The 25,047-nt window shown below is 49.1% G+C and overlaps 3 protein-coding genes across 4 annotated transcripts in view; 2 read left to right on the top strand and 1 right to left on the bottom strand.

Annotated features, from left to right (window-relative positions):
- Positions 1–417: 417 nt before the first annotated feature.
- Positions 418–17,087, top strand: PHF10 (PHD finger protein 10). Of its 2 annotated transcripts, none has more exons than XM_081140194.1 (12): positions 418–584; positions 3,168–3,274; positions 6,062–6,192; positions 6,817–6,900; positions 7,779–7,912; positions 8,008–8,157; positions 8,751–8,860; positions 9,174–9,327; positions 10,993–11,148; positions 15,314–15,422; positions 15,692–15,880; positions 16,895–17,087. In XM_081140194.1, the coding sequence occupies exons 1-12, from the start codon at positions 501–503 to the stop codon at positions 16,978–16,980; spliced, it is 1,494 nt and encodes a 497-aa protein (XP_080996320.1). In that variant the 5' UTR covers positions 418–500; the 3' UTR covers positions 16,981–17,087. The 2 variants fall into 2 exon arrangements, with proteins under 2 accessions (XP_080996320.1, XP_080996321.1); XM_081140195.1 differs by having other exon boundaries at positions 440–584; positions 6,823–6,900.
- Positions 17,088–17,184: 97 nt separating this feature from the next.
- Positions 17,185–18,970, bottom strand: LOC308558477 (UPF0669 protein C6orf120 homolog). Its single transcript, XM_081140200.1, has 2 exons — positions 18,887–18,970; positions 17,185–18,527 (listed from the first exon to the last, which is right to left on the bottom strand). The coding sequence occupies exon 2, from the start codon at positions 18,487–18,489 to the stop codon at positions 17,935–17,937; it is 555 nt and encodes a 184-aa protein (XP_080996326.1). The 5' UTR covers positions 18,490–18,527; positions 18,887–18,970; the 3' UTR covers positions 17,185–17,934.
- Positions 18,971–19,058: 88 nt separating this feature from the next.
- WDR27 (WD repeat domain 27) overlaps positions 19,059–25,047 on the top strand; it is a 56,844-nt gene continuing 50,855 nt past the window's right edge. Inside the window, exons 1-4 of the mRNA XM_081140182.1 lie at positions 19,059–19,109; positions 20,670–20,778; positions 21,013–21,205; positions 23,803–23,944. Coding sequence (XP_080996308.1) covers positions 21,017–21,205; positions 23,803–23,944 — 331 coding nt within the window. The 5' untranslated portion in view covers positions 19,059–19,109; positions 20,670–20,778; positions 21,013–21,016. The remainder of the gene's footprint in view (positions 19,110–20,669; positions 20,779–21,012; positions 21,206–23,802; positions 23,945–25,047) is intronic.

Genomic DNA, 25,047 nt, shown 5'->3' with positions numbered 1-25,047 from the left:
AGCTGCGGGCGGAGCGGCTGAGGGGCGGCCGGCGCGGCGAGCGGGAGCCGGAGCCGAGGGGGAGCCGGAGCCGGAGCCGAGGGGGAGCGGGAGCGGGGCCGGGCGGGAGCCGGAGCCGAGGGGGAGCGGGGCCGGGCGGGAGCCGGAGCCGGAGCCGAGGGGGAGCCGGAGCCGGAGCCGAGCGGGAGCGGGAGCGGGAGCGGGGCCGGGCGGGAGCCGGAGCCGAGGGGGAGCGGGAGCGGGCGGGAGCGGGAGCGGGCCCAGGCGGGAGCAGGCCGAGCGGGCGGCGCGCGGCCCTGGCGGCGGCCATGGCGGTGGCGGCAGCGGCGCTGGCGGCCCGCGGGGCGCGCGGCGGGAGGGGCCGGCCCCCGGGCGGCGGGCGGGCGGAGGGGGCGGGGCCGGGACGGCGGGCGGCCCGCGCGGCGGCGGTGGTGGCGGCGGCGGCGGCCGGGCCGAAGCGGCGGCGGAGGCGGAGGCGGCGGCGCGGAGCGCTCGGGCTGATGGCGACGGCGGCCCCCGGGACGGCGCTGTCCCCGCGGCCGTGCGACAGCGACCCGGCCACCCCCGGAGCGCAGTCCCCGAAGGTGAGGAGGCGGCCAACGGCGGGCGGGGCCGGGCCTCGGGCGGGCGCTGGGAGCGGGGTCGGCGCCGGGGCGGGCGGGGGGCGCCTGGGGCACCGGAGGCCCGGGCCCGCCGCCCGCCGCCTCCGCGGGTGCGAGCCGCAGGGGGAAGCGCGCCGGCCCGCAGTTTCGGGCGATTCGCGAGTGGGGGGCGATCGGGGCTCGTTTCCGGAGGCCGCGGCCGGCCGGCCGGACCAGCCCGCGTGCCCCCGCGGCGCGTCGGCCCCGAGCCCCCGGTGCCGGGCCGCGGGAAACACGAGCCTCGCCGGGGGGACCGGGGTCGGTTGGCAGCTTCCTGCGCAAACTAACGCCCCACCGCGCGGTCCTTAGAGGGACTGTTCCTCCCAGTCCGTAGTGGGTGCTGCGCTCAGGGGCGACGTGAGGTCGTGTCTGAAAGTCAGGTGGACGGAGAGCAGAGGCCACGCGACACGGGGTCTTCGAGCCGCGCGGCGCTGGGGAGCAGGCGGGGCGCTCGGTCGGTCTCCCCGGAAGTCCGGCGTCGGCGGGACGGGGCGGTTTTCCCGGCGGTGGGACCGGGCGCCCCGCCAGGCGCTCCGTCCCGGGCTGCGGAGGAGACCGCGTCCGAGCGTCGCCCACCTGCCCCGGGCGCGGAGGGGCTGTGACCCCGGGGCGCAGCCTCCGGCCCGAGCGCGCTGCCGGCCTGGCGCGCATGCGCAGCCCCGGGCGAGAGCCGGTCTGGCCGCCGGGGCCTCACCTGCGGCCGGGCCTCACCTGCGGCCGGGGCTGTGCCCGGACACACTTGCTCTGCCGGCGGGAACCACCGGATTCTGAAATGCAAGTGTCCGGTAGAGTAGACGCGGCCGTCTTAACACACAGACTTGTGTGTCAATGTAAAGGTTATAAGCAGGTGGTTTTAATTTAATTGTATTCCGTCAAATGCTGGGAAAGATAGTGTCATTCCTCTCTAGGAAAAGGTCAGCCGACTGTTCCCTTTAATGTAATAGTTTGCCGAGAACTTGTAACAGTGGATACAAAACACTACGTATGAAATTGTGGTTTCAGCTTTTTTGAGGCCCTTGCATCTTTAACGTTTTGTCTCTTCTTGAGCGTTTCCATTTTTTAGCCAATGAAAATGTAAACGAATTGACATAAAAATCCTTAAAATCTCAGAAACAAGTAAAATAGAAAAAAAAATATTTGAATGCTTAAAAGGAGCTATTCCTGAAGTATTGAATATGCGATGTCTCAATTGTGATATTGTTAAACGTAAATTTTTGGAGAATAGACTGTTTTCCATCTCCTACCTAGTTATTTGTTTTAATGGGAATATACAGAGCTCTTTAATCGAGTGCTTATTTTATTAGAACTGAAAGAATATTCTGTATATGTTACTGTTTGGGAAAGGACCTGAGTAAATCTTCAACAGCTGGAGCCATTTGAGACTTTCTAATTACCATCATAATTATATTAACTAACTTTTAATGGGCACTTGATTATTTGCTAGACCTTGCTCTTCTGTGCTTCCTGTGTGTTAGCTAATTTAATCCTTTCATTAGCCAAGTAATACAGGCGCTATTATTGTTTCAGTTTTACAGCAAAGGAGTGCCTTACAGAAGGTAACCACTGGGCTAGAGAAGGGCAGTGCCCACAAAGACCCCAGGCAGTCCAGCTTTGGCCAAAATACATTACTACCTCTTCATATTCTTCTGCACGATTCCTTTTTTAAAAACATATGTAGCAAGAGGAACACGGTATTTCACAAAACAATATTAGTCTTAAAAAGCTACATGACCTGACTTTTTTAAGGAATATTTTTAAAGCCTTCTATTCATTAAGCCTTAGCTAACATGTGAATAAATCAGTTTCCTAACATCTGATATCTCATTCATTTTCTTAATGTAATGTTCCATCTTACAGCCTTGATATTATTGGCACATAATGGATAATGCCAGTTAAATTTTTTTAAGCTTCTCTTTTTTGTGTGTGGGGAGAGTGTTGCTATATAGAGTGGCGATTCTTATTAGGCTATATTTTTGCTAAATTTTTGCAACGTAAGAAGACACTTAACAGGGCTGGTAACCTGTTTTTAGTCCTCGTGTGTCCTGTTTTCAGAGGGGTATAAGCACTTAAAACAGCCAATTCGTATAGTCCTGTGAACCAGCTGTAAATTGAGTTAAACACTAAATGATCAACTTTTTTTTTTTCTTAGCTGGGGTAGGAGGGTTTGCTTTAATTTTAGAGTATTACAGCAATCTTATGTGTTTATTTAAACTAGGAGGCATTTTAACCTCAGTTGGTAAGGAAGCAAAAGTAGATTTAGATTTGTAGGTTAATTGAAAGTTTTCCTTTTGTTTTGTTTTTTACTTTAATTGTATTGAAGATCAGTTTCTAGTTTTTTCCAGATCTTTCCCACATTCTTGGCCTCTATTTAGTTATAATAGAAAGTTAAAAAAGAAAAAAAGTTAACATTCTTATAACCAGTTCTCCTCAGAAAGCCTTTAAGTCGATCCTTTGAACAAGTATGAGAAGATGCACCTTCCTCATGATTCTTCCGCTCATTGTTTTTCTAACCTTTTAAATGTATAGGGTGATAGTGGAGATAATTCAAACGACGGGACCCAGCCATCCAAAAGGAGGCGCATGGGCTCGGGAGACAGCTCTAGGAGCTGTGAAACTTCCAGTCAGGACCTCAGGTACCATCATTTTATTGCTTAATAGTTTATATGGTATGTCTCTCTGCATTAGCGCTCTTCTCTCCTCTCCCCAGCCCTGACAAAGGTAGCTTTCAGAAATTGGAGGGTATGTCTCGTCATGTTTTACAGTGTGACACCAAAGTTGCTTTTGTTCTCAGTGCAATTAATTTTTAAATATTTTTGGTAAAATGCACACAAAATTCACCATTTTAACTATTTTTAACTGTATAGTTCAGTTGGCATTCATTACATTCATAGAGTTGTGTAACCACCACCATCCATTTCCAGAACTTTCTCACTACTGAAAACCGAAACACCATAACCATTAAGCACTAAAAACTCCCATTTCCCCGTTTCCCCAGCCCCTGGCAACCACCACTCTGCTTTCTATCATTACGAATGTGCCTATTTCAGGCACCTTGTGTAAGTGGAATTTTACAATATTTGTGTCTGGCTTATTTCTTCAGAGCTCATCCATGTAGCAGCATGTATGAGAATTTCCTCTCTCTTTAAGGCTGAGTTACACTCTGTTGTGTGGGTGTACCATGTTTTGCTTGTCCGTCGTCTGCTGATAGACATTCGGGCTGTTTCCACCTTTCGGGTGCTGTGAATCATGCTGCCGTGAGCACTGGTGCGCGCACCTGTTCTGAGCCCGTGCTGCTGTTCCTAGAGTGGAATGGTTGGATTATGTGGTAATTTTATGTTTTCCACAGTAGATGTATCACTTTTGTTCCTGCCACGGTTTCCAGTTTTCTGTCCTTGTCAGTTTGTTATGTTAGGGGAGGTCACGCTGCAGTGAAGAAAGGGACTGGATTCGGTGCCAGAAGCTCGATGGTGATACAGGGAGGCGGTTAGGCGGCCGGGTGAGGCCAGGCTGCCCTCTGGCTGGACAGCTCCACTCCACTCCGCTCTGCTCCGTGCCCGCTCCCCGCGATCCTCTCTCCTCTCTCCTCTCCTCTCCCCTCCTCTCCTCTCCCCTCCTCTCCTCTCCCCTCCTCTCCTCTCCCCTTCCCTCTCCGCTCTCCTCTCCCCTCTTCTCTCCCCCCTCTTCTCTCCCCTCCGCTCCCCTCTCTGCTCTCTCTTGTTCTCTCCCTCCTCCCCTTCCCCTCTCCCGCCCCATTTCCCCTCTCCCCTGCTCTCCGCGGGGGGGTGGGGGTGGTGCAGGCTTCAGAGCCTCCGCGCCAGCGTGGAGGCCCCGGTCGCCGGGGAACCCCAGCGGAGGGGAACCCTAGCGGAGGGAACCCTAGCGGAGGGGGAGCGCAGGCCCGGAGGGTTGCGGACTTAGACCGCAGGCGTCCCCGCCCTGGTCCCTGATTGGCCCGCCGTGTAGAGGAAGGCTTCAGATCCTTGCAGCTTGATTGGTCCAAAAGGCACTGTCCTGATTGGTCAGAACAGAGTTGCTCTGATTGGTCGGTGAAGAAGCTGATAGCCGTGGGCTCCCTCGGGCGGGGAAGGCTCAGTCGCGGGGGGCCGTCAGCCAGGCGCCCCGGGTGCTTGTGCGGCGAGGCCTTTTAAAAATTGATTATTTTAATTTAAGCCCAGTTAAGCCACCAGGAGCCCTTCTTTGTAGGCATCTTTCTCAGGGGTCACAGTTACTTTCTGGGTTTTGTTTGCTTTTTCAGGCATGAAATGGTATATCTGCTTTGGAGAAATGTCTATTCATGTTTTTTGCCCATTTTTAAATTGGTTTGCTTCTTTTTTGTTGTCGAGTTGTAGTTTTTTTAGTATATTCTGGATATTAATCTCTTATCAGGTACATGCTTTGCAAATATTTTGTGGGTTGTCTTTCTGTTGTCTTTAATGAACAAGTTTTTAAATTTCGCTGAATGTCTTGTTATCTATTTTCTTTTCATTGCTTGTGTTTTTAGTGTCATATCTAGAATCCATTTCCAAATCTGAGATCATGAAGATTTACCCCCTGTGTTTACTTCTAAGAGTTTTCTAGTTTTAGTTCTTATATTCAGGTCATTGATCCATTTTTGAATTAACTTTTGTATGTGATGTGAGTTAAGGGTCCAATTCCATATTTTTGCATTTGAATATTCAGTTTCCCAGCACCATCTTTGACAACACGGTTCTTTTTGTTCCATGATAGGTGCATAAAATAGTGTTACATTCCTGCCTCTGTTATCCACTGATGAACTTCAGAGGTTGACTCTGCCCAGGTCCAGAAATCTGCAGTCTGCTGTTCAGGATTGGGACTGATGTGCAGTACACTGTCCCCAGCAAACTAGGTCCATTCTCTGCTTCTCGATTTGTGGAGTCAGTGAGAACAGATAATTACTGTTTATAGTTCGGTTCATTGAGAAATAGGTTTTTGGAGTTCTGCTTTCTCAGCTTCTTGTGATACAGTTTATACCTTCGTCAGATGAAGTAGCAGTTATGGGTGTCAAGCCCACAAAAAAGAATTCAGAACTGGTGTCACTGCCCTGTTTTGGCCTAGAGGTCTCTTAAGCTTAAAAATGGCTTTGTTCCTAACAGTTGTGAGTCTCAATTCTTTGTGGTATATAGAAAGTAGTGTTTCCATTGTCCATTTTTGCTTTGGCACTCCAGACAGTTGTTTCCTTTCCCGAGACCTGCTTTGTAATTTCCTTTGATAACATACAAAGTCATGGGAATTTCTTTGTATTGCAATGTCATAGAAGAATGACTGAGAAGTAAATAATTAAAGTAGATTTTAAAAATCCTTAAAAATATCTTCAAAGTAAATTCTTATAAATAAATATTCTTGAAAATGACATTTAGTAGAAGCCACATGTAAGGCATAACATATATTTCTGTGTCTAGCTTCAGCTACTACCCAGCAGAAAACTTGATAGAGTACAAGTGGCCGCCAGATGAGACTGGAGAGTACTACATGCTTCAGGAACAAGTCAGTGAATATTTGGGTGTCACCTCCTTTAAACGGAAGTACCCAGGTATTAAGTCTTAGTTTACGCAACAGATTAAATCTAATTTTAACTAATAGTAATTTTTGTTAGGTTGTCAACCTATGAATATTTGCGTATGGATTATTTATATGTTATATTCTTCTGCTGGCTGGTTTTCATTTACTTCAATCGCTCAGTCTCTATATATATCAATTTGTTCTTTTGCCTTATAAATTGCTTTAAAAGCAAAATGAGGAAGATAAATTTCCTGGGAAAACATTTAGAAGAAACCATTTTATAGCAATAGGAATCAAGGGTTTTGATTCTTTCCCCCTGCTCCCCAGCCTGAGGCCTGGAGGTGGCTGCATCGCTGTATCTGAATTCCAGAAAGGCCACACTTGAGCTGCCGTTAGTTATGTTACCTTCTTGCTTGGAATTGTTCTGTTTGCAATTTCATTTTAACGTTTATTTCTTGAACTTTTAAGACTTTTTGTGTGTATTCTCTTTAATAATACTTGGAACATGTAACATGAAATATTTTTTAAAACTGTTGAAGATTTTGACTTTAATAATTTTAAAAAGTTTTTTTAGCTTTTTAAAGTTTTACAAATGCATACTGTTACAAATGCAAACAACTATTTTTAATAGTCTTTTGTTTTGTTTTTTTTGGAGATTTAGAGCGACGAGATTTGTCTCATAAGGAGAAACTCTACCTGAGAGAGCTAAATGTCATTACAGAAACTCAGTGCACTCTAGGTAATGGAAGCTTTTGATGTGAATTTTTAAAGCTGAATATTTATGAGGTGATATTGGATGAGTATTTATCTTTTTTCCTAAAATGTTTTACAAAATTAATAGAATACATTGAATTATTTTAAGGCTAAATTATTTACTTTACTTTTGATTACTGTTAAAATAGGAGAATGGTATATTTTACAACCATTTTCCAGTAATATACACAGAAGTGTCAGAGTGTGTGTGTTTTGTGTGCAAAATTTGTATAGTACTTTTTAAAAGCATTGATTCTTATCTCTTAAGAGGCAGATGTTCAGTTTTTATTTCTGAATAGTTACCTCCATGCTTTACTTGCAGTTCTCTGTTCACAAACATTGTAATGCAGTCTGGCTGCTCTTTAATGTAAAACTGTGGAATTTATCTCAGCCGGTGTTAGACGGGTCCTGTGAGTGTTGCAAATCCCGTGTGGCTTGTGTTTGTGAGCTGATGCTTTTGGTGAAATTTAGTTTATCAGATTTGAAGACTAAGAACTGTAATATATTGAAAATTCTTAGTGTTTTTCATCGGATATTTTGTGTTATTGCCACTAGTTAGTGTACGTGATCACTTAGCAGTTTTTCCTAGTAAAGGGATATATGTCTGTAGTACATAAAACCTTATAAAAAAACATTTGGTTGAGAAATTGATTTCTTTGCCTTTGCAACTTGGGTAATTTATTTCTTTTTAATTGTTTATATCATGAGTTTCTTTTTATTATTTTAAAATGTATTAAAGTGTTTTGCCTGGTTGACGGAAAGCCTTGTAACTTCAGAGCAGTCCAAAGGAGAAGCCTGTTTTAAAAAGTGGTTTTGTTCCCTCAGCCTTAATGGGTTTCTTTACGTGTTTTTGGTCTAAAATAGGTTTAACTGCTTTGCGCAGTGATGAAGTGATCGACTTAATGATTAAAGAATATCCAGCCAAACATGCTGAGTACTCAGTTATCCTGCAAGAGAAAGAACGCCAGCGGATCACAGACCACTACAAGGAGTATTCCGTGAGTGTCGGGGTGCTGGCATCACTTACCCGGTTTGGGGGAACCGCGTTTTGTAAAGTTACCTGTGACTTCCAGCTGTAATGTTTCTGTTTCAGCAAATGCAGCAACAGAATACGCAGAAAGTTGAAGCCAGCAAAGTGCCCGAGTACATTAAGAAAGCTGCCAAGAAGGCCGCCGAGTTCAACAGCAACCTGAACCGGGAGCGCATGGAGGAGAGAAGGGCATACTTTGACTTGCAGACACACGTAGGAACGCTGCCTCTGTCCGTTCCGCGCCCGCTTTCTGCTTGTTACTGCTGAGTGCTCAGGGCCTCCTTCATTACTGTACTCTCTGTGCCAGCAACAGGTCCTCTTCTCCCCATAACTTAGGATGTTGTTAAGGATGGCCTGACCAGACTCCATTTATGTATACAGGCGCGTGTATGTGTGTGCATTGCGTGTGCTGCGTACACGCGTATGTGCTCACAGTGTGTCTTGCTTTGTGGTGTAGTTCTCCTGAATGAGACTGATGCCTCCTGTGTGCTCTGAGGGCCGTAAGGGATTTCCACATTCGCTGAATTCTCAGTTGTGTGCGGTTGAGAGCAGTAGTACTTCCGTTTCACAGACAAGGAAGTTGAGCTGCCGAATTTTGGTAGTTGCCCAGGCCATGTGGCTGTTACACGTGAGCACACGGCCCTTCCTCAGGAATGAGGGCGTGGGAGAGAACTGGAGAGCAAGAAGCACCTCTGTTGCCCTGGGCGGCAGCTCCTGTGTCCCTTCTGGTGTTAGCTTTTTTTTGGGGGGGGGGGGTCGCTGAGACTCTTTCCTAAAGTCCTGACTCCTGGCATGGGTTCACACAGGTTATTCAGGTGCCTCAGGGGAAGTACAAAGTGTTACCGACAGAGCGGACCAAGGTCAGTTCCTACCCGGTGGCCCTTATCCCCGGACAGTTCCAGGAGTATTACAAAAGGTAGGAGGTAGTTTTATTTACTGTTACTATTGGCTGTTATATTTTTGGGGGTTGAGGGTAAAGGAGAGAGTCATTTTTTGTAATTAAGAATCAAATGCGTATTTTACACTCTTAGTCTGGTGAATGAATGTTTAGGCTTTTTATTTATCACTTGTCCCTCCTTGATCATCAAAAGGAAGGTTATTTATTGCCTCTGATCATTTTTCACAAGTATTTGGGGTTAGTTGAGAAGATTAAGTCTATCTCCGCAGCTCAGAGACGAGCCGCTCATGTTTAATAATGAGGGAAACCTGAGCATCATTCTGACCTCCAGGTACTCACCGGATGAACTGCGCTACTTGCCACTAAACACGGCTCTTTACGAGCCCCCTCTGGATCCTGAGCTCCCTGCGCTTGACAGCGACGGAGACTCAGACGATGCCGAGGACGGGCAGGGGGACGAGAAGAGGAGGCAGAAGGGCACCTCGGTGAGAACCTTGGTCTTCAGTAGACATGTCTCCTCGCCCTCTGAACTTTTGATGATTGCTTTCCTGGAATGCTAAGTTCAACTTGTGCCGCCACCCTCTTTCTGTAAAAGGACAGTTGCACCTACTTTCCAGGAAGGTTTCATCAAGAAAAGTTGTTTGTTGTGTGCGTTGATGTAGACGCACTGGTGGCCTCGGTAAGTTTTGTAGTTAAAGTTGCCCCTCTGTAGTTGTCACAGCAGCTCAGGAAAGGTGCCGGACATTAACTACAGCCTGGCGTCGGGCCGTCGTGATTGGGAACACCTCCACAGTGTCCTGCTGCTGAAGTGATGATTTTGTTTCCTTCAGAGAGATGCTAGGTTATTGATCGTGTGTTGTGCTACTAGGTTTTCCTGGATGAGGGTTTTTTGCAGCAAAATGCAGTGCCCGGTCAGTGGGGGGTGGTGTGCGCTGTGGCTGAGGGGAGCAGGGTTCTGATGTTACTCAGCTCCTCCTAGTCGGTGACGGGCCTCTTCACGTTTCCCTGCAGCCAGGCTGTACCCCACAGTGTGCTGCTGTTACATGTGCGGTGCATTCCACAGTCACCAATAGCTCTGAATCATAGTTAACAACACGTGTTTTATAGAGTAGATACTACTCAGTTATTAAAGTGCTTCCCCCTTCTCCTGTCCTGTCGCCTGGTGAGGGCGGGACCAAGTTGACTTTTGCCCGCACTGCTAGTGGGGTGTAAAGTAATCGAGCATTTTGGAAGGAGAGCATTCTGACAGTTTTTACCGTGATTTAAAACTCCCTCAGCGTGCAGTAGGGAGTGTGAGTCACTCCGGGGGGTCTGTTTGTGTGCAGTGGAGAGTGAGTGACTCCGGGGGGTCTGTTTGTGTGCAGTGGGGAATGTGAGTGACTCGGGGTCTGGGCTTGTGCGGTGGGGAGTGATTCGGGGGTCTGGGCGTGTGCAGTGGGGAGTGTGAGTGACTCGGGGGGTCTGCATGTGTGCAGACGTCACAAGAAGAGGAGAGTGGAAGTGGGCTCCTGTTCCTGGGGTTGTCTCAGTGTTTGTTGGTGGTTATGGGTAATCTGGTTTTTTAATTTACAATTTTTATAATTTATATGAACATAACATTTTTATTTTAATTAGAAAATATTAAGTTAAAAAGTGAATTAAGTGATCAAACATTGAACTCCTAAACTTGGAATATCTAAAATGTCAGATACTCAGAGACCCTGGCCCTGCATCATCTGACATGAAAGCAGGAGTATGCGCGGGACGAGTGTGTTCACTGGCTTGTATTACTCACCAAAATGCCCGCACTTAACTAGACATCTATTTTCTAAGTGGTATTTTTGTATAAAACAAGCATGCTCCCTGCATGCGCCTGTGGCCCGGCGCAGTGGTGTTGCAGCCCTGTGGTGGGTACCAGGCACGTAGATGATCTGTTCCTGCAGGTTGAGTCAGAGGACGGAACACGGTGATGTTCTCATGAGGCAGGCACATGATCTCTACCCTGGCTTATCTTGGTCTCCACTAGAAAAAGGTTCCTTACATTTGGAATTATCTTTTTATTTTTAAGTTGATGGAACTTTAAAGATTTTTTTGAATATTTTCTGTAGTTTTCACAATTCAGACTCAAACCACTGTGAATTCCAAGGACTGTTTATGCCTTTGACCCACAGGACACCTCCTCCGGCAATGTGTCTGAGGGCGAGGGCCTTCCCGAGGGCCAGGAGGAGCCTTTCCAGGGGCGACAGAGACCCAAGGACAAGGCTGCCACGCCCAGGAAGGATGCTTCCAAGCGCTCTGTACTGTCGAAGTCAGTTCCTGGGTACAAGGTAGAAGAAAAAAGCCCCTGACTCAGCTTCCTTGACCAGCCTCTCTCCCTGAAATGTGTTGCCTTTGAATTTCACAGCTGTGGAGCTCCCGCCTGCCATGCGCCCCACTCACTGGTCCGCTGGCCTGTGCCTCTGCCAGCTTCCTCTGTCGCTCTGTCTCCCGGTGGCTTTCTGTCACTTTGGCTGTGGTTTAGCTTCTGTTTTCTGTATGTGTACAACTGATAAGAGAACCTTTTTTTTTCTTCTTTTAAATAATAAGCAGGCAAGTATGGGCTTTTTAGAAATTACTTTATAGGCAGAACTTGACACTTTGTTTCCTTGGAGTAAGGTCATGATTATCTGACGTCTCACACATCCTGGTATTTGGTAGAACTGGACACGCCGAGCTCACATCTGGCTGCCCGGTTTGTAGGCCAGGCCGTGTTCCCGCCGTGCCTTCGTTAAGGACATTCTGGATTAGTCTGGGGAGTGTCTGATCCACCTGCAACTTTAGCTCTGATGGAAGCTTGTGAGGCCTCCGGGGTACAGTGTGGTGGTGTTTAGTCTGTAACTATTTCATGGGTAACCTGGCTCAGAGATACTTGTGAGTTTTGACCTGGCTACTCGCAGAGTAAGGTGGTGCACTGTTGGCATTATTACTTTATTATTTCCTCCTGAGGTCTGCCCCTCTCCATAGAGCATTAGCGATTCGCACAGGGGGACTTAGGAATGCCACAAGGGTGCGATTAGCTGCACAGGTTTATGTCTTGGGTAGTAATAGTAAAATAGACAGTGGTTTGGGTCAGGAATGTTATCAGAATATGCTTTTTTTGTGGTTGTGAAGGTGATTTGAAGGGCTGTTTAAGAGTGAGGTGGTATGAGGAAGTTTGGCTGAGTAGAGTTGTTAGCTCCTGTCGTGTGTCAGCTGGGATGGTGGGCAAAAAGTGGGTCCCAGGGAGCCACAGCCACAGCCCTGCAGCCCGCCAGGCCCGTCCGACAGTGCGTGTCCCTTTCCTGCCCTGAAGTGAGAGGCAACTTGAATTAGCGCATTCCACACGCAACGGGAAAATGCCGTTACATAATCCGCTTAAAGACTCTTCCATCCGAGGGCAGTTCAGCTTCATCAGCAGGGTTGGCTTCCTAGGGTGTTGACAGGCTGCGGCTACATGATTTTTATACTTGTTTTCACATATATAGCTTATCTAATTTTTTAAACTAAAGATTAAGTTAATGCTTAATCATTAAAAGCAGATGAACTCCAAAGATTAAATTTTGGAAGGCAGCCTGGCGTGTGCCACACTGGGCTGCCGGTCTGACCGTGGAGTGGCCACGAGAGCGCACGGGCTGTGGGTGGAGACCTCAGTGAGACAGCTGGGTAATCATGGGCTAGGGCCGTGGAGGTAGAGGCTTTATGGAAGCGGGGCTGGAGGACGTCAGCGCTGTCACTGACTGTGGGAGAAATCGGACTGGTGGTGCTCGAGGCCTCCTCACTGAAACTGTCAGCATCTCAGCCTGGGGTGGCCCGGATTTAGACTCGACATTAATGTGAACATGTTTATTAAAGGTTAACCTCTGTGAAAGTATTAATAAGCCACGATGTGCCTAAATATTAGGATACTTCAAGCCGAAGGTGATAGATATAAATAGGTTTTGAAATACGGGAGTTAAGAAATGTATTTGATTTCTTGCCTCATAAGATTCCCTCGTGCTGGCCCTGAGCGTGTAGGACAGTATTGTTTAGGTTACATTAACCTGAAGTTAAAGCATAAGTCAGGATCCAGGCCTACGTTACAAGTATATGAGTAAAGCCTATGCTCTATTAGTGCTGCCAGAAAGTCTCACTTATCTTTGGTTACTTTTTAAGCAGAAAAATAGGTGTATTATGAGCCTTTTAGTTGAGATGCTAAGAACTATTGGGATGAGTATTTTAATTTTCTTGTCAGTAGTGAAGCTGTGATGTTGCTTATTAAAGTAGAACCGACTGTCTCCCATCAGACGTGCCTAGGGTTCTCTTCACTAATTGTCACGGGGCGTCTGCCACTGTCCCCCCCACAGTCCACAGTCCCTGAGACCGGCTTCCCAGCCAGCGACTGCTGTCTGCCATGCCACGTCCTGGCGTAGAGCAGACACACTGTGGCTTCTTGCTGTGTGCAGAGGGCTTGAGTGAACAAAGCATTCTTTATCCTGAGCCCTGGGGGCACGTCAGAAACCTGGAAAGTGCTGTGCTCTCCACTTCTCCCCCCCCTTCCTGTTTCCATCAAGTGAGGACTGTTGGTAAGGACAGTTTTAAGTGGTTTAACAAACATGGTTTTAAGTTTAGAAGTTAAACCTAGAACTTTCTTGGTGTCCCTTTTGTCACAGGTGTTTCATGTATATTTTAATGATTGTGGAACTTGAATTGATCTAGAATGTGAATGACCAGCCTTGTGTTTTAGTCCTTTTGACTTTTGTAAAGGGTCTCCTGTGAGGCGTTCTCTTTAGAATTTAATGTCGTGTGGTTACGTCCTTGGCTTTAGTGGAGGGTGTTAGAGCACCTAGTATGCCAGTATCTACCTTAAACTACAAGTATTAAATAAGCATCTTTACATTTAGTACAGGCGCGTAGCCAAAAGGTAGCTCTTACTGTGGTGGGTGAGGGGTAGCTTTCTGCTGTGCATTATGGCAGTGACAGATCTGGTCATAGCTGAACTAGAACTTGGATCCTAGAAGTGCACTTCCTAGTATTTTTATTGAGGTAGAATGTAGCAGTGACAACAGAGGGTGACGACACTCAAGACTGAAAGGTTTGAGCATGTGACACAATCCTTTTGTTGGGGGAGCAGGGTATGAAGATACACACAAAGGAGATGTAGACTAGGTAATGGTAAAGTTTTATATGTATGTTTTACTTCCATGATATTTATTATTTTGTAGAGATATTTGTGATTGTTTAGAGTTACTGTTTTTATTATATTTATGTATAAGGTTGACTTTTTAAAATAAATAAGCCAAAAATTATTTTTGAATGCCTCTGTCATCTTTTTGCAAAGAAAGACAATTTCAAAAGTAAAAATGACTAAATAATTATGAACATATTGTTTAGGCGAACAGGTTTTGAAGGTAGCAGTGAGATATGTCAAGCTGGAATACTAAATACAGTCGGAGTTTTGTTCAGGCTTCTCTTGGTTCAGTGACTTAGGGAAAGGAAATGTAAGATGCATCTGGCTAGGTTGTACTAAAACAGAAATTTAATAATTCTGTTTAAAATAAGTTTTCTCCCCATATACACCTCTGTGCCCTGGCCCCCATTTCACACTTGGCGGCGTTTCCTCTTCACCCCTCCCCGTTGCTCCCTGAGTCAGAGCGTGAGCGAGCATCGGTTCCTTACGGCCGGGCTGTGACGTTCAGTGTCCTCCCTCCCTGGTAATTCCAGGTGCGGTGAACCTGTCCTGCTTTGTTCTTTCCCATGTGTTGCCAAGTTTTTTTCAAGCCCAAATACTTCCATTGGATTGAGCATGTTTTAAATATGAACAATGAATAGTACTCAAAATATAAGGGTGTCTGTATTTTTTAAAGTGAAAATTTTTTTGTCTGAAAACTTTTATATCTCATACTGAATACTTTCCCCCTAAATGTGGGCTCTTTTACTAATTTATTAGATAAACAAAGGAAATAATCTCACTGGTTTTCCACAAACATTTATGCACATGACAATGTCTGCATGAACCATCTTTCAGTTAAAAATGGTAAAACCCTGGTTTTGTAACTTTGATTTTACATATTTAGTTTTATAACTTTGGAAAATGTTAGTGTTTAAACAAAATTGTGTATGAGCTGCTTAAATTGGAGTCTTCTCCTTAATGAGCCTGACTTGGTAATAACGGTCGTCAGGAGCTTGGGTTTTCTCTTGCGACCGTTAGTGCACTTGGACACTGTTCAGTCCTCCCTTCGTTTGTTATGCTGTCTTACTGGGCATGCAGGGCATGGAGGGTGCCCCGGAGTCCCAGCTGGAGATCCTGTTGACAGGGTTTAAAGTGAAGTCCGAGGCTCAGCAGGCCATTGTGTCAGAAGCAGAGTCAGGTTACGTCTTTCAAAAAGGCCCTCACTAGCGAGTCACCGAAAGTAAAGATGAGGCAGAACAGTAACAGCACTCCTTAACCCGCAGCAAGTTCTGGCATGAATTTATAGCCCTCTTCTACCCTTCCAGCCAAAGGTCATTCCAAATGCTCTATGTGGGATTTGTCTGAAGGGTAAGGAGTCCAACAAGAAAGGGAAGGCTGAGTCACTTATACACTGCTCCCAGTGTGATAACAGTGGTAAGTACCCGCACGTCTTCTTGACGTTTTAACCACCTTTTGTTTAGTTGTCAGCTAGACTTGCACCAAAGATCTATCCAGTATTATAGGATAACTTGTACGGCGTAGATTAAGTCCATGTGTTTTCTTAAGCTCTGTATTTTCATTTGTCTTTGGCGATCTTAAACACCATAGCCATTCCTGAGAAATCACAAAGCAACTAGCATATTATTATTAAGCTAAAAATTCCTGTGAATTGGTGAATCCTACTAATACTGGTTTTGGTTTAGGCCATCCTTCTTGCCTGGACATGACCATGGAGCTTGTTTCTATGATTAAGACCTACCCATGGCAGTGCATGGAATGTAAAACTTGCATTATATGTGGACAGCCCCACCACGAAGAGGAAATGATGTTCTGTGACATGTGTGACAGAGGGTACCATACTTTCTGTGTGGGCCTTGGTGCTATTCCATCAGGTAAAGACCACAAACAGGAGGCCCATGACCTTCCGTGGGACTCGCCCAGCATTGTCTCTAAAGGCTGCAGAAACCAGTGACAGGAAGGGCCTGTACAGTGATCACCCAGGTCAGGGCCACCGGCTCTTCTTGCATAGACCTCCCAATCAACCGAGGGGACACATGCATGTCAGGGAGTCCAGTCTAAGTCTGGAAGTAGAACTCAGTGTATAGAATGAGCCACTGTTTTTCTACTAAAATAGTTAGAGCCACAGCATCACTTTATTTCAAAGCCTTGATTTTATTTTCATGTCATCGACACAGAAACTTAACAAAATGAATGCTATGCCTGTGGACATACTAAACCAGATTTTACATAGATTTCTATCAACTGAGGCAAGCGTAACAATTCTAAGTAACTTTAGAATGAACGCAAAATTGAATAAATCACAGTAACTGGACTGAAACATTACACACGATTGTGTAATTTCAGAACTTACTTGCATAGTTAACACTGTATATAACGCTTTATAAAATAATGCCTAGAACTACGTTTCCTGGGAATCACTAAGAAGCGAGCAACTTAAATAACTGAAGTTCTGCAATAATTCAGATCAAGTACATAGTGCAGCTCATCTTCAAGACACAGCTGCCAGTGAGCAGCACAGAAAAGGGCTGAAAGTAGGCAAAACTCAGTGACAGGTTTACAGTAGGATTTGTAGTATTGAACTCTGAGTACTGCTGTGTTTGGGTTTCAGAAAGGATTATCATTTTTTAAAGGTTCTTGTCATTACATAGCATTGCTCTGCCCATGCCCCGCCCCCACTTGAATTTCACATGGCATCCATTACACCGATTATCTTAGACGTTTACAATTTTCTCCTTAAATTAAGGAACTCAGTAGTGCCCTTCCTACCACAAATCCGCAGAGGGACATCATTAGTGAGAGCTGAGGAAGGAGAGCTAAATGGGTTTAAAATTCAGTCCTAAAAAAATTAAATTTCATTCTATATTAACTAACAATTTTTCTCCTAGGTCGCTGGATTTGTGACTGTTGTCAGCGAGCCCCCCCAACACCCAGGAAAGTGGGCAGAAGGGGGAAAAACAGCAAAGAGGGATAAAATAGTTTTTTACCCCAATATTGTAATATGCATTTAAGTGAACTATTTGGTGCCAATCTATTTACACTTCTCATTTTTATGCCAATAAAAGATTTTTTTGAAATTAACTATGTGCTTAGAATCTGCAAGTTGATTCATTTCTGTTATAAGCTCCTCTTATCCTTGGATCCAACTTCAGGTAGAGAAATAGTTCATCTTCCAAAAGGTTTTTACCTTAGTCCCTTGGCTCTCTCCAGAAATTCAGGGAAAGTATTAGGCAATTTCATTAGAAATAATTATCCCTCCATTAGCCTGAGAGTTACTATTATTTTCATGAAGTTTTCCTCAAACTTAGTTTCTGGCCTACCACAGGTACTGTAATGACGTAGTGATGGAAGAATCTTAGCAGGTAGCCAGAGATGGTAAAATTCCAGGACTGGTGATAGGGAGCAGCTGGGTTTAGAACTGTCATCCCTGGCCAGGAACACCTGCTGGGCAGGCGGTTCCCTCCCTCCCTGCTGGGGTGGGGCTTGGGCTCTAGTCCTGTTTGGCAAGTATGAAGGCAGGGTTACCTTTCAGACTTGCTTACACACTGACTGTGTTTAGAATCTGACCAGTAAAATTACAACGTTGTCAATCTTTTCATCGGATCTGTGCACCTGCATGGAAAGCTGCTCCGTTTTGATTTATTTTACATAAACCTAAGTCACTGCCATCTTTCTTTTTAGTTACCTGACCAGCTATGAAAATGGAGTTTAAACATTTTATTGCGCATACTCCTTTTACGGGAATTTGAGCTTTAAAAGAAAACAAGCATCCAGCTTGCTGCTTCTGCTTTTGGGGTAACTGAGGTAACAAAACTGTATGGCTTTATTTTCCATCCCCCAACTAGAAAAGTAAGAGCTTCCAGCCGGGTGGAAGCAGCTGGGTTCCTGCCATCACCTTCACAGATTACTGGTGTTCTGCAGACAGAGTTCAAAAAAGAATTTCAAGTACCAGTTTCAAAATGCTGATTAGTATCGTCCAAAGCACGGATTCCTCCTCCTGAGACGCACCTTCGGGGTCGTAGGTGTGCGTGTGACTCGCCTCCGCGTCGTCCGAGTAAGCGGAGTCCCCGAGCGGGTGCCGCCGGACCGTCCGGTCTAAATACACCTTCATCTCGAACTCGCTGTCCTGGTGTGACGGGTGCCCGTACACCCCGATCCCCACCGGGCGCTGGAAGTGTGCGGGGATGGAGACCACGTCCCGGCCGCAGGTGACGGACTGCAGCTCGTAGTCGTCGAAGTTGGGGTGCAGGGTGCTGTCGGACACGTACAGGTCGGCGTCGCCCCGCAGGCTGCGCATGGCCAGCACGATCCTGCCCTCGTGGTTGAGCCGCAGGTAGCTGTAATTCCCGGCGCCCACCTGCCCCTGGACCACGTGCAGGAGCAGCCACTCGGCCGGCACCTCCTCCTCCTCCGCGGCGCGCGCCCGGGACGCGGCCTGCGCCGCCAGCAGCAGCAGGAGGGCGCCCCGCCAGGCAGCGGCCATGGGGGCGACGCGCGGCGCCGGGACCGCGGCTGCTCGTCCTGCGGAGACACCACGGGGGTCGCGCGGCCCCATTGGGGGCGTCGGGCCGCCCGTCCGGAGCCTGAGCGGCGGCGGGGAGGGGAGGGGAGGGGAGGGGAGGGGAGGGGAGGGGAGGGGAGGAGGGGCCGCCGGGAGGGGACCTGCGAGCGCGGGGCCGGGCGGACGCGACGGGCCCAGGGAGCCCCGGGAGCCCCGGGAGGGTGGGAGCGGCCGGCTGGGCGGGGACCTGCGGGTCGGCCCCGGAGGCGGCGGGAGGCGGGGCGGCGCGGGGGGCAGGGCCTCGCCGGGGACGGCGCGGGGCGGGCGGGGGCGCGAGCGCGGCGGCCGAGGGCAGCGCGGGCCTCCGGCCGGGACTCACCACAGCTCCCAGGGGCCCGGCCGGGCGGCTGCGCCGAGGAGCCGGAAGCGAGGCGCCTCCCGGAAGTGATGGGTCTCCGGGATCTCGCGAGGTTGGGGAAAGGGGCGCGGCGCCAAGCGTCGGCTGGGCTGTAACCACGGCGACGGGGAGGGGGCGGGGCGCCCGCCCTCAGCTGGGGACCAGCTCTGGAGGCTCCGCTCGGCGTCCCGCCCGCCCGCCGCAGGTGAGAGGCCGGTGCGCGGAGCCCCAGGCGCGGACACCTGTCACCTGTGACCTGTCGCCACCCCCAGTCCCCGTCCCCGTCCCCCCAGGAGCACGCGCCCCTCGAGGAGCCCTGACGCCCCGGGAACGGGCCGTCCGTACGGAGGGGGCCGGGCTGCCCCCGACCCGGCTCAGGGCCCTGCGCCGGGCGCACCCCCGAGGCGGGACCTCAGCTTCGCGCCCCTCGCGGTGGCCCGGCCCTCGTGCTCGTCACGGGCCTGCGGGGTCGCGTTGGTGGGGACAGGTGGAGTGGAAGCTGGAACCGCGGTGACCCCAAGTCCCGCGGGTCGTGTGGGGGCGCGAGGGGGGCGCGGGGCCGACGGAGCCGCCACACCGGCCGTCGCCCGCGGCCGCGAAGGAGGTGACGGCCTCGGGCGGGGGACCGGCTTCGGGTCGCTTTGCCTGAAGTTGGGAAGAGCCGTGCCTGGGTGGCGCTGTCTTCGGCTATTACTGGGGGACACCTGTGGGTCCCCGCGGCTCCTGCGGGAGGGCCTGGCCGTGCGCCCTGAGCCTCCGCCGCCCGGGCGCCGCTCCCCGCTTACCTGCCGCTGACGGGGCGTCTCGGACGGGGCAGGGCGGGCGCCCGGGCTCCCCGGTTCCTCCGTCCTTGAGGCGGGAGCCTGCGGCCCGGGAGGGGGTGCGGGTCCCGCCCACGCCCCGCCGCGAGCCGGGGTCGGCCCTGCGGCCCGCGCTCCGCCCGGTCACGCCGGCAGCAGGGACGGGGCGGGGACGGGGCGCAGCCGGCGAGCGGCCGGCCCGGAGGCCCGGTTCGCGGGTCAGCTGGGGAGCGGAGGGGCCGGGGCGCGGGCCCCGCGCAGGCCGGGCGGGAGCGCCCCCTCCTGTCCGCCGGCCGCGCGCGCAGGGCCGCCCTCCCGGGGTGGGGCGCCCGCCGGCGCTGTCCCCAGCGGGGCCGCAGCTCCTCTGCCTCGCCCTGGGCGCCGAGACCCGGGGGCGCTGCTCAGGACCCAGCCCCCGCCCCCTCGGTCTCCGCACCCTGGAGACGGGCCTGGGAGCGGGGCGCGCGGGGCCCGCTCGGGCCGCGGTAACGGTCCGCAGACGGGCGGCGAGCCGCCCGCCACCTCTCCCCGCCGGGCCGCGCGCGCGAGCCCGGGCCTGTGCGTCTCTGCCCGGGGTGGGCCACTCCCCGGTCCACAGAGGCGCCTGGGCATCCCCGGGCTGAGTCCTCCTGGCTGGTCGCCCCCCGGGTCCCCTTCTAAAGGCACCGATCCCATTCCTGGGGGCCCACCCTCAGGACCTCATCTCCTCCCAAAAGCCCGCCTCCAAATACACTGAGGATTAGGGAGTCGCGTGTGAATCTGGGCGACAAAGGTTTTAGGTGGTTGTGTTTTCATGCAGGTTAGTGAAAGCCCGTAGCACGCGTGGGTGTTTTAGCTGCTGTGCTTTCCCTCACTTGTTCTGAGATTGTTTTTCCCCTATTCCCTGACCCATCGCCCTGGCTCCACTCACACCATGTCCCCCCTGTGGGGCTCTAGATCTGACCTATCCCGTGTTCTCATGGCAGGCTCCAGCGCAGTTTCTGTGTGTTCAGGCGTGTGCTCCTTTTCGGGGACACTCGTGCTCCCCAGGGCGCACTGGGGTGGCTGAGACAAGCTCTGCAAGTGTTGGCAGGGGTGAGTGGGCCTTGGTCGGGTCTGTGTCGTTTAGACGCTGGTGGGGAGTGGAGCGGTGTGGCCGGGGCCTCCAGGGTCTCCAGTGACTTTTCCTTTTTCTTGGAAGCAGTGGGTGCGGGGAGGAAGTATGATGCCTCATGTGTGTGTAACCACATCAGTAATTATGAATGAATAACAGACTGGCGTCTGTATGAAATATTCCCGCAGCTGTCATGCATGTTCCTGTGTTTTCAGATTGATGATGGAAGAACCACAGATTTTCTCCACAAGTGATGGCTGTGGGGGCGACAGAGTCACAGAAAAGTACCGGGTTGAGTCCAAGCAGCCCGCCTCGCACGTCCAGCTTGCCTGCCGCCCGCCACACTGCGCTTTCCCCTTAGATGGAAATCACCTCTGCGTGTGGAGCACGGAGGACCCGCCCCACCAGGTGCTCGGGTCTGCGCGCTTCTTGTTCTGTCGACGACACAAAGCGCCCTGTGTCACCTGTCACCTCTCCGTTTCGCCTGTCCGTCCCCCCCCCCCCAGTGAAGGGGGCACTGTCTTCACTTCTAGCACCATAGTGCTGTCTGGGTGATATGACCCTCTGGGATTCAGCAAACAACCATGGAGGGAAATGTGAACACAACAAAAGCATTATATTAACTTTGATTTTTATAAAATAAACTGGAATCACTTTATTAAAAAATTCTCCAGTATGAACGTGAGCAAGAACAGGTTCATCTCAACACACGACAAGTTAAAATTTTATAGGTTTTTAATATTAACACACTTAAGGAAGTTTATTATGTTTATTGCAGAATCTTTTACCTTAAACTGATAGAGTTTTAGAGTCATTAATTTTCATTCTAAAGCCTATTTCATGACTGATGTAATTATTTGAATATTCTTAATAAATACAGGTTTCATGTGTTGGGAGCCGGTGACGTGTCTGGACATGGTCCACGCCACCTGAGGGTCTGGAGTCAGGGACTCGACCCTCTCCACAATGACCCTTGATATTGAGAGCCCGCTACGTGTCTGGACATGGTCCACGTAGCCTGAGGCTCTGGAGCCAAGGACTCAATCCTCCCCAAAAGTTCCCATTAGAAGCCGAGATAAAGATAGTTACCAAGGTCTGAGCTCATGCAGGTGGCAGAGTGTTTACTCTGAAAGAGCATTCAAACAGCCTTGTAGGAATGTGGGGAGGGGTGCTATTCAGCAAAATCAACAGTGCCTGTATATATTGAGCTGGGAAAATAAACTAGAGGCTGGCAGCTAACAGCAGGCACGAGCTGCAGCCCTCCCAATCCCATTTTTTTTGTGTCTGTCTTTTCTCCATCCTCACCCCTTCCTCAGGACCTTTCGACTCTGCCAGCGGGCTCCGGCATTCATGGAAACAAAAAAGTAAATTCTATCCACATGTTTTGGTATCTGAGTAACTTTTGCCTTCACTTTGGGCTTTGGGAGTTTGAGAACAGTGAGCACAGCACGTTGGAGCCACGACTATATTTACCTTGAAGTTTTTCTTTAGCTTTCAGCCTTACTGACAGTCACTTGGCTAATCACGAGTAAAGGGGAACCTGTATCTTGGACATTCTCCTGAGTTTAGAGCTATGTTTAGATCTCCAGCTTGATCTCTCTCACTTTTGCAGTGGACTATAAAATACTCAGAAAACCGTGTCCCAGCCATTGAGCACACATCGTGGTCATAACAAGCGGGCACAGCTGGGTGACCGCCCCTGTCAGTCAGTGTCCCTCTCCCCCCCAAAGAGGGCACTGTCTTCCCTTCTAGCACCGTAGGTAGTGGCTCACGTTTGAACTGTGTGTACACGGCCTGAGCTTCATCCCTGTTTGTTTTCATTACTGCATAGTACTCCACCGAATGCAGGGACCACGCTTATCCATTCCACTGCTGGAGTACCTCTGTTTTGATTCCACAGTTTGACCACTGCAAACATTCTCTAGTATGTAATAGGTGTGCCCACCTGCTGAGTCATGGGGGATTCTCATCTTTAGTTCAGTAGATAATGCTAAGGAGACCTGCAAAGTGGGGGTACCAGTCTGTACTCCAAATGGTGTATAAGAGTTTCCCCTCCTTCCCTACACTTGGTCCTTTTAATTTTAGCCCTTCTGGTGGGTGCGGTGCTACTTAATTGAAATTTATAATTCCCTGCTGACTAATGACATCTGATACTTTTTTTGTACATTTATTGGCCACTTGGCCATGTTCTCTTTTTAATCTTGGTCAAGGTTGAAGGATGTATGTGTTCGATCTCTTGCCATTTTTCTATTGGAGTGTCTGTCTTTTTTGATTTGAAGGAGTTTTTTTAATCTATTCTAAATATAAGCTTTTAGGTTACTTAGCATTTTCTAGAGTTTTATGTAAATGGAATCAGACAGTATTTACTCCTTTGTCTGCTGGCTCCTTTCATCCTGGATGATTATTTTGAGACTTATCTGTGTCCTCGCACATATCAAGGGTTCATTGTTGTTATCACTGGGTAATATTCCGTTGTGGGAACATACTACCATCTGTTCGTTCATTTTTCTGTTGGGGGACACAGGAATTCAATAGTAAGTGGTGAGCAAAGGGCCTACCCTTCTGGTTGCCATGCTGTCTGTGTAGATTCAAAGACCTTAACCAGCTGGTCACTGTGCTAGTCAGGCTCGTTCTAACCTGAGCATCTGTTGACCACGCTGGTTAAAGAGAAAGGAGACAAAAACGCACTGAATCTGTTACAGGCCACACGCTGTTACCTCCCCAGCACGCGGTGGGCGCAGTGGGCACTGTTGGATCACACACAGCGGGTGCAGGGTGAGGGCAGCTGTCACTTTGCTGGTGCCTGTTGTTTGTGATACTGAGCAACGGCGCCGAACTTGAGAGAATCCTTTCCTAGGACACATGGATCTTAATAAATGAATATGTGAAGTCAATATATCTGAAAAATTCAGTCCCTTTAATTTTTTAGTTTTGAGGTTACATTGTTATGGTTTTTTATTTTGTTTGTTACCTCTAATCTATGATATTTTTGTGAATTGTTTTAGCTTCTGGTCTTAAGAGGACACCATCAGCCAATCACTGCCGTGGCATTTGGAAATACGGGGAACCCCCTTCTGGTCTGTTCTGCATCACAAGATTATGTTATCATGTGGAGGCTGGACAAATGCAGAGAGAAAGTGCTTCAAGGTAAGCGCAGACTTAAAACAGATTTTAAAAATGTTCAAAGGGAACCATGTATCCTTAGATATACTTGGTAATGTGAGGGGGTTGGGATCCTGTTTGACCCCTGTGACCTTGAAACCAGGTAGGGAGCTGGGTGCCCATGGGAAGCACACCAGGCCACTCTGACCTCTGACCTTGGCTGTGTGTGAAGCTGGTGTCCTGGGCTCTGTGGGTTTTTTTGTTGTTGTTGTTAATTCTCACTCAAGGATATTTTTTCCATTGCTTTTCAAAGGAGAGAGGGAGAGAGAGAAACATCGATGTGACAGACAAACCTGGGTGGGAGGGTGGCAGCGCATGTGAGGCAGAGGGACTGTGGGGGCCTGGGCCTGCGTGGGAAGAGCTGGGCCTGAGGAGCCGAGAAGGAGCCCATGTGTCAGAGGGTGGTGGTGTCCGAATCCTGTCAGGTGGTGGTGAAACGTCAGTGAGGACCACATTGAGAAGTTCCGTTCAGAATTTTTAGAATTATTCTTAAATCAACTCATTTTAAGCAACAGCCTATATAATAGTTTATACTCCACTTTCTTTAATTTATACTATGGTCACTGCAATATCAGTGTGTCACCACCAACATCTACACACACACACACGTATAGTACACACACATGTAAATACAAATATACACACATGTATGCAAATACAAACACATGCACACACATGTAGCACCCACATACACATGTACACACATATTGCGTACATACCCCCACACGCTGTCCATACACACATGCACTCATATACACTATGTACACATGCAGATTGCATAATACTCATGCATACACATATAGCACACACATGTGCACACATACATACACACCATACACATGCACAAATAGTACATATAGGGAAATGCATACATAGCTCACACACACCACACACACGTACATGTGTGTATAATACACACATGTGTAGTACATGCATACACACTTATACACATGATGCATACATTTGTGGCACATACATTCACATGTAACACAGTACACATGTGGGCACACACATACAGCACACATGTAGTGCACATGTATGTAGTGCACACCTGCACAAGCACCTGCAAGTATAATATGCACATGTGC

Source organism: Miniopterus schreibersii (genome assembly GCF_964146895.1).
Source record: "Miniopterus schreibersii genome assembly, chromosome: 6".
Lineage (NCBI taxonomy): Eukaryota > Metazoa > Chordata > Mammalia > Chiroptera > Miniopteridae > Miniopterus > Miniopterus schreibersii.
The sequence above is the reverse complement of the archived record's forward strand: the minus strand, read 5'-3'. Positions and strand labels throughout refer to the sequence as shown.

Excerpts from the sequence above, each read along its gene's own strand:
- PHF10 (XM_081140194.1), top strand. The coding sequence starts at position 501 with ATGGCGACGGCGGCCCCCGGGACGGCGCTGTCCCCGCGGCCGTGCGAC. Across the intron at positions 3,275-6,061 it reads ACTTCCAGTCAGGACCTCAG|CTTCAGCTACTACCCAGCAG; the intron begins GTACCATCATTT and ends TTCTGTGTCTAG. Across the intron at positions 7,913-8,007 it reads ACCACTACAAGGAGTATTCC|CAAATGCAGCAACAGAATAC; the intron begins GTGAGTGTCGGG and ends TTTCTGTTTCAG.
- LOC308558477 (XM_081140200.1), bottom strand. The coding sequence starts at position 18,489 with ATGGCCGCTGCCTGGCGGGGCGCCCTCCTGCTGCTGCTGGCGGCGCAG.